This window comes from Vigna radiata, chromosome 1, assembly GCF_000741045.1.
Source record: "Vigna radiata var. radiata cultivar VC1973A chromosome 1, Vradiata_ver6, whole genome shotgun sequence".
NCBI classification, from domain to species: domain Eukaryota; kingdom Viridiplantae; phylum Streptophyta; class Magnoliopsida; order Fabales; family Fabaceae; genus Vigna; species Vigna radiata.
Window position 1 is genome coordinate 26,895,349 of NC_028351.1, and position 8,694 is coordinate 26,904,042.

Genomic DNA, 8,694 nt, shown 5'->3' on the forward strand with positions numbered 1-8,694 from the left:
TGTCTAGTGGGATTCAAAAGGTCAGTTGAAAAGTTAACTTGGACGTCGAATTAGTAACAGAACTGACGTCTATAGTCATATAGACATCGGCTATCTAGAGAAACCGAAGCCCAGTTTCATTTTAAATAGACCGCAAACTCTTCGCGGCATTCAGTTTCTGATGTCTTCCTCTTCCTCTTCTCCTTTTTCTCTCCCAGCACTCTTCTTTTTCTCCCTTTCGGCACGTCTTCTTTTTGTTATGGCATTCTATTGTTGTTTCTGATATCTTTATCGTCTTCCTCCTTTCTTTTTCTCTCTTGCAACATTGCATCCCAGGTGCATGGTTTTTTTTTATGCTTACCGTTTGTTTAGTCTTTCATCGATTATCTTCTGGTTCAACTGATTAAAATTTGCTTTCTTTGTGTTGTGTTTTAGTGTAGTTTTGTTCCTTTCTTGGGATAACGTAGTAACACATTCTCCCTTTGCTAATTGCCTCCCGGAAATAGCGGCGTCTTTTGAATTTCTTTTGATCGTTTCAACCCAAAAACGACCCTGGGTCGTTGTCTAGTTTTCGTTTCACCGTGATTTTTTCCTCTTGCAAATGAAAAATGGAACTAAGCAACCACCCAGGTTCGGTTTTGGGTTGAAGGGACCATAAGAAATTCAAAAGACGCAAGCTTTTTTTTAGGGGAAACTAGCAAAAGGAGATTGTGTTACTAGGCTATCCAAAGACGAGAACAAAACTGCCTAAAACACAACCACTGTATTAGATGTCGGTTAATGCAAAAACTGACGTCTATATGTGCTCTTAGACGTCGGTCTTTGTCATGTTCGACGTCTATAAGTGCTCTTCGACGTCGGTTAATGTTTTATCTGACGTCTAATTAGTGCCTTTAGACGTCCATTCAAACCAGTGCCGACGTTTATTGACGTCGTTTGTGGACACTAACTGACATCATTATAGACGTCTGTGGTTAGGATGTCAGACGTCCCATTGACGTCACCAGTTTAGACGTCGGTTTATAAATAGACGTTAAAAGCCCAAAATAATTAACGTTAAACAGCGTTTTTGCACTAGTGAAACATACCCATTTTTCTTTCGCAAACGTACGTACTAAAGTGATGTAATTAAAATAATTGTATTAAAATATTGTCTATTTTTCAAATATGGACCAAATTAAAGTATTTGCTCATTTTAAATGAAGATAAACAAATTAAGGATTTTGTTGCAGCTCCTTAAATATATATTTTTAAAATAGTTTATCATATTAAACATTTTTTTATAGTATAGACTAGATAAATTTACAATTTTGAAATGATGAATTTTTAGCACATTAGATAATATTTTCTACGAATTAAATTTAAACTTGAATAGGATTTCAATCAACAAAAATATCACATTTTTATCCAATCCCTGGATCTAATATAATTTTAGTTCGTCTCTTAGAAAAACGTACAATGTTTTATAACGTAAATAACATTTTCATAAAAGTAAAACTAAAAGGGTGATATTTTGAAGAAATAAAAAGCCATATCTAAACCTTAACTTTATATGGCATAAAAGTTTACTAAAACTTAAAGACACTACGAATAACTTGAACTGTTCTGGAATAGATTATTCCTTACAAATAAAGCCTAATTAAGGATAAAATTTGATCCCTTAAACTTATTCTCAGTACAAAATAACATGGGTTTGTTCACTCTTTAACATGGGTTTGAGGGTCCTATTAAAGATAAAACAAGCAAAGTGATCATAATACTGAATGATTGGTTCATTAGTATCACTTTGTGGTATAGTGCTTGCAAAAAGCTTCCTCTTAATTCTGCAAATAGTTAACATAACAGTAACCGTTTGCTTCCTTTCCTATGCAAAGGTACAATAATCTTAGCATGCGCCAGTGAGCCATGCTGAAAACGATGCTAGTGCCTGCTGATATAACTTTTCAATTGTATGGGCCAAATTCATGCCACTTTGATGTCAAAATATATAAAAGCACAATGCCAATAACAAAAGCATAAAGCCAACATCTCATACTCACTCCAAAATCTCTATATATATTCAACAAGTTTCCTTGCTACAAGACCATCCATACGTACAACAAAATGAAGAGTTTTCTATTGGGATGTGTGGCCATTGTGGAGAAAAATAAACCTTATGTTGCAATGTGTTTTGTTCAGTTTGTGTATGCAGGAATGGCCTTGTTGTCCAAAGCTGCAATCTCCAAGGGAATGAGCCCTTACGTGTTTGTTGTTTATAGACAAGCCTTTGCATCAGTTGCTCTCTCTCCATTTGCTTTCTTTGACAGGTTCCAAACATCACTCTTCTTAATCCTCACCATAAAAATGCTTAAAAAAAACCATTTGTTTGTTAACTTTACACATATATTTGATTATGCAGTAAGCAATCAGCACCTTTGTCATGCAACTTGTTGTGCAAATTGTTCCTAATTTCTCTTGTTGGGTAAGGATATGTCTCTTTCCTGACCCCATTTAATATTGTCAATTCAAGTATTTAAGTTTAAAACTATAAATTATACTCTCTGACAGTGACATGACATGCATCTTAATAACTTTCTCGTTTCTTTTGGTATCTACTTTGATATGCATAGGTTAACTGTGAGTTCAAACCTTTACTATGTTTCAATCAACTACACCACTGCAACATTTGCTGCAGCCTCCTCAAACACTATCCCTGCCATTACTTTCATCATGGCTCTTTTAATCAGGTAATATAAAAAACCAACCATCCCTTTCTTTTTTCTGAAAAAGGGCCATGACCAAGGGAAAAAGTCAGTTTCGATATGGTGAAAACTTATTGGTTCTGCAAATTTCAGGGTGGAAAGCATTTCCATAAAACGTTCACATGGTATAGCAAAGATTTTGGGCTCTGTTCTGAGCCTTTCTGGAGCAATTACATTTGGTTTAGTGAAGGGACCTCCCCTGAGTTTTATGAAATGGTATCAACAAAACCAGAATCAAACTTCTTCCACAATTGTTCATTACAAAGTTGACATCATTAGAGGCCCTCTCATGATGCTCGCAGCAAACATTACATGGTCCTTGTGGCTTATCTTGCAGGTAGGTACCCCAGTTCTCTCTCCCTTCCATCATAATATTTCAAACTTATATTATATTCTTCTTCTTACATGTACTTTTTCAAAACAATTATTTTCCCCTTTTGATCACATTTCTCTTTCTTCTGTTACCTCTCTTACTAAATTTAGAAAAAGGTGTGCAAAAAAGTCGTAGAAATAGAAATTCTCTCCCCGTTTTGTTTTTGATAAGCACTTTGTTTACTCTAAAATTTTCCACTAATAAATGTGTACTTTTTCTCAGGGATTTGTTGTGAAGCAGTACCCTGCAAAACTTCGTCTCACAGCTCTGCAATGCTTCTTCAGCTTCATGCAGTCTACTGTCGTGGCTGTTGCAGTTGAGAGGCATAATCCTTCGGCATGGAAGCTTGGATGGGATATTCATCTTCTTTCTGTGGCATACTGTGTATGTTTATAGTCTCTAATACATTTTTATATCTTACACGGCAACAATTTAATTAATTAAATAGTAAAATTTATGAAAAAATGATAGAGATTTACAAACCTTAACTAATTTGAATTGCAGTGATTAACGAATGAATAGGTAAAGTTCCAAAAATTGCACAATGTGCCTTCTTGTAGATGAAGAGCTTTGATTAAGAAAAAAAAGAATGCCCATGTTTCAAATCAAATACTTTGTCCCCTTATCTAGGCACATATAGAAAAGACCTTGATGTTTTCCAGATCTTTCAAGTAAATCTTTTACACTTTTAGAAAAAAGAAAAAAAAATATACATACAATTGTTAATATAAAAGAAAAATAAATAAAAATTAGCATGTGAAGAAAATTTAATTTTTTTATTCATTTATGTAAGATCATATTTGAATAAAATGTTATATCTCAGTTTATAAAAAATATATAAGGTGAGATTTGCACCTCACTTATATATTATAAATTGGTCTTATTTCTAGTCGATGTAGGACTTCCAACACACCCCTTTACATCGAGGTATAACCATCTCGTGTGTGATAGTAGAAAAGCGTGAAATAGAAATGCCCAAGAAACAAGAAATATCGCTATGATAAGCTTTGACCATGGTTCTGATACCTATTAAGAAGTGGGTAGCCTAACTCAATCCCACAAAACACACTTATAAGGTGGGATTTGCACCACTTATATATTATAATTTGGTTTTATTTCTAGTTAATATGTAAAACTTCCAACAAAAGTTTTTATGGAACAAAAGTTTTTATGGAAGTTACTTGTAGAAATATTTTTAATTGGCAGTAAAAGTTTTATCTCTTATAAACATTTATAGAAACATGATTTAAAATATAAATAAAAAATAAAAATAATAACAGAAAAAAAATCACAAGTCAGAATCTAATAACTGAATAACGAAAGTTTTTTTATTTTATTTGATTTTTATAAAATTTTACAGAAACATGGTCCGAATAAAAATAAAAGATATAAAAAATAATAATATAAGTGAATCACAGATCAATCTTAAGATTAAATAGTTAATTTAGTTCCTCAAATTTATATTTCATTATCATATTATCTCTTAAAATTAAGAGAAATATTAAATAAGTTTCTTAAATTTTGTAGGGTTTCATTCAAGTTTTTAAAATTCACTCTCTTTTTCTCATTTTAGTTTCTAATAAACATATGCTACCATTATTACCTAAGTCTCAAATTAGGAACTAAATGGAGAAAATAAATTAGACTCCAAAAAACAAATCCCAAAAACTTTCGTAACACTTTAATTTTTTCTTAGTTGTAATACAATTAGAAGGACTACTACTACATGAGCATTACTAACTTGGTCAATGAGAGGTTGATGCCCTTAAGGAATTGAAGCATATTTGTGCCCTAAAGTAATGTTTCTTTATAGAAACCTAGTTGTTTGTGTTTTGTTTTCATGTCGCGAAGGATGTAGAAAATGTGTTAAAGTGTTGAAGTGGAGGAAGATAGATAATGATAGAATTTTGGAGTGCTCTAAGTATTCCTTTGAATGGAATTTGGAAGTGCTCCATTTTAAGAAATAGGTATGGTAGTGGAAGTCTTTGGTCCAAAAATGTGGTTGCATTTCTCTTGTAAGAGATAGGAAAATGTTCCATTCACCAACATACCCATTGTGAATGGAGAATGATGTCCCCATCACATCGTATATGAGAACACCACGTATAAGATTTTAATGGATATTTCAAAGTTATGACCAACTTCAACATTATTGCTTCAAAGTTAGATAAATTTCATGTTTCTAATTAATCATGAATTATTATTATTATTATTATTATTATTATTATTATTATTATTATTATTATTATTATTATTATTATTATTATTAAAAACTAAGATGTGTTTTCAAATTAATTGGAATCTTTTTGTGCTGGTATGGAGAAGTATATCTTTTTATCAGAAGCATGGGCAAAATTCTAAATTAAATGAACAAGACAAAATCAAGGAGATGATTATGATATGAATCGCATGTTTTTGGCTTATCTTTTAACTTTATGCAACATCTTTCCATATATTTGTTCACATCATAATTTGTTAATATTCTATGATGTGATTATTTTTTTCAATGTAAAATGTAGATATATAAAGTATTTGTGTTATTTTCTCCTCTCTCTTTTTTATGACATTTAGTACTTAAGTTTTCCATTAACTATTTTTAGTTTTATATTTTCTTGCAAAATAAGTCGTGCCTTTAAAAAAAAAAATTCCAAGAGAACCTTTGAAATCAAATGTAATGGAAAAATGCTGATTATAGTTTTTTTAGATCTTTTATTATAAAACAAATAGTCTAAATCACTTAGAAGATTCTACAAGAAAATTTACCCCAATTACAAAAAGTAAGTAAATAATTAATATTATAGTATTTGTTTTGTTTTCAAACTGGTTAATTATTTTTTCTTATACTTTACAATTTGCATTCGATTTTGTAATCATCGCTAACAGTGTTTTGTTTGCAGGGTGTAGTTGTAACAGGCATTTGTTATTGGCTGCAAGTCTGCACAATAGAAACTAAAGGCCCAGTTTTCACAGCAATGTTCACTCCCCTTGCTCTTATAATCACAGCAATATTCTCAGCATTATTGTGGAAAGAAACACTTTACTTGGGAAGGTGCATATGCTACTCTATCAATCTCAAAACAATTGTAAAAAATAAATAACTATTTAATTTTATATAAATAACTTTAATTTTTATCACAACTTTTTTTTCTGTTTTTCTTTATGAAATGAAAGAATTTTCAGGTTGATCCTTGATCAGTAATTATATTATGTTTTATTACCCATACTTTCTTGTAGACTTTTCTATTTTAAATTTTTTTCATCAAACAGCTTATATGTTTACTTTTTAAAATATTCATTGTTGCTAATATTTGCATAACAGGAGTTTAAGATTAAAGATATTAAAACAAATTTTTAGAATTTCAGATACTTTAACCTAAATTTTAGAAATGAAAGACATTTATATCTTTTTAATTTGCATATTATTCAGAAAATAACTAGGGTGGTGTTTGTTCTTTCCATTAATTATGGCAGTGTTGGTGGCACTATTTTACTAGTTGTTGGACTCTATAGTGTCCTGTGGGGGAAGAGCAAGGAGAATGTAAAAGTTGAAAACCTACAACCTCAGCAAACAAAAGAGGAAACAAGATTGGAGTGCATTGTACAGCATTGATTACACTAAAATTCTGCAAATAAATGTATGATCGCACTTAAAATATGACAAAACATGTCCTTCCAACATGAATGTCTTATCTCTTATGTTTCTTTCTGTTTTATGTAAATATTTTGATTATCTTTTGATCTTCATGTACTTTTCACTTTTTCTGTCACTATTAGGGAATATTAACAAATATCTTATTAAATATATAATACTTTGTTTGCTTGTTAAGCAGGCTATATTTAATTTTGTTTTGTTCTATTATGATGCAACATAGTTCATAGATATATAATTGTTTTTCTAAGTATATGATAGAGAGTTTGATTTCTAAAAGCGTGTATGGGAAAATTTTGATAGAGGAAATCTTTTTTTTTTTTTCTTTCATTTCTTCATTGTGTTATGATTCAATTTAACTTCTTTATGCTCAATGTTAATGGTATGGTGGGTATGTTCAACCAAATTTAAGGCTACTTTAGAAAAGAGACTTTGAGTTGAAATGATGTGTTAGGTATCTTTGTGTACCATTTTTGTTTTTCACTATCTTTGGATCATTCCAATTGGCATCATCATTTATACATGAAAATATTATTATTTCAAACATAAAGTTTAGTTACTAGAATATTTTTGTATGAAACAAACACTAAAAGTTTCTAGTGATTTTGGTGAGTTAATATGGACAGTAACTATTAATGCATGTTTGAGAATCCAAGTTAAAAAAACTTAAAAAAATTCTAATAACTTGTAATACTCTATAATAATACATAAAACATATAACATAGTCCAATACAAAACAATTTTTATAATATATATATATATATATATATGACAAATAAAATTTTCATTAATTTTTTTTAACTTTTTTTTTTCAATATGGTTCTCTTACACCAATTTTTATATTTGCTCATATAGTAAAAAACACCCATCATATAAACCATAAATATAAAAGTAAGTTATTAAAAGTAAAAATTTATCATAATATACTAATATAAAAAAAAACAACTTTGTTAACAATTAATCAACACTCCAATTTCAATAAATGATAAATATTCAAAAATCATATATATTATATATGAATTTATATGTCAATAGATATTTTACAAATAGAACATCGATTTACATTTTTTTAAAAAAAACTTATATTAAGAATGTCTTTTTAGATATTAACATGTGACCGAATCCAAGACATAGATTTACATATAAATTAACAAATCATTATATCAGGATAAGTTTGATATTGCTTATTTATATATGTCCTTGTGTGAGAACTCCTCTCTCAACTTCTTACTACTTGATATCTTAGTGTATATGACTTAGACCATTAGTGAAGTTCGGATATTTTTATTACAACATAGGTGGAAATCCTGAATTGATAACACAAACAATTATTCACACTTCATCCTAGATGTATGACCTTAATTTCATACAAGTTCCATCAATCTATAATATAACTCTTTCAAATAAAACCATAAATTAATAGGAATTAATATTCAGTTTTTATTTATAAAAGTGTTCACATTCAATGAGTTAAAGAGACCAGAAAAAAAAATTTAGCTTGAGCAAAAATATGTTTGCTTGGAGTAAAATTGGAAAAAACATTAGGTTGAGCTGCAATATTATTTTCACTTGAGAGAAAAAAATATTTTGCTTGAGCAAAAATGAGGTTGAAAACAAAGTTATTTTCAACTCTATTTTAGCTTGAGTGAAAAAAAATCTTGAGTGAAAATAAAACAGACAAAAAGTATGTTTTTCTATTTTATTTTTGCATGAAAGTTAATACTTCGCTTGAGAAAAATATCAAATAGTCCCAATAGCACAATCAAACCAGACTTCAATATTAATTTCAAAAAAATTCTAATAATTCAAAATATTAAATTCAAACCATAATTTGCTCAAGTTTCATTCTTTACTAATTTCAAATCAATCTTGAACCCTTAACTCAAAGTAGAGTTGTCAACTTGACTCATGACTCATGCTCCAACCTTAGTCCACCCTTGAATAAGCCTCGT

At 29.6% G+C, this 8,694-nt stretch overlaps 1 protein-coding gene across 1 annotated transcript; it reads left to right on the plus strand.

Moving 5' to 3' along the window:
• The first annotated feature begins 2,013 nt into the window (after positions 1-2,013).
• Positions 2,014-6,889, plus strand: LOC106766609 (WAT1-related protein At1g43650). The gene is made up of 7 exons (XM_014651330.2): positions 2,014-2,285; positions 2,378-2,440; positions 2,589-2,705; positions 2,814-3,057; positions 3,316-3,477; positions 5,991-6,142; positions 6,565-6,889. Exons 1-7 carry the CDS (start codon positions 2,083-2,085, stop codon positions 6,701-6,703), a joined length of 1,080 nt encoding a protein of 359 aa, XP_014506816.1. The 5' UTR covers positions 2,014-2,082; the 3' UTR covers positions 6,704-6,889.
• The last annotated feature ends 1,805 nt before the right edge of the window (positions 6,890-8,694 follow it).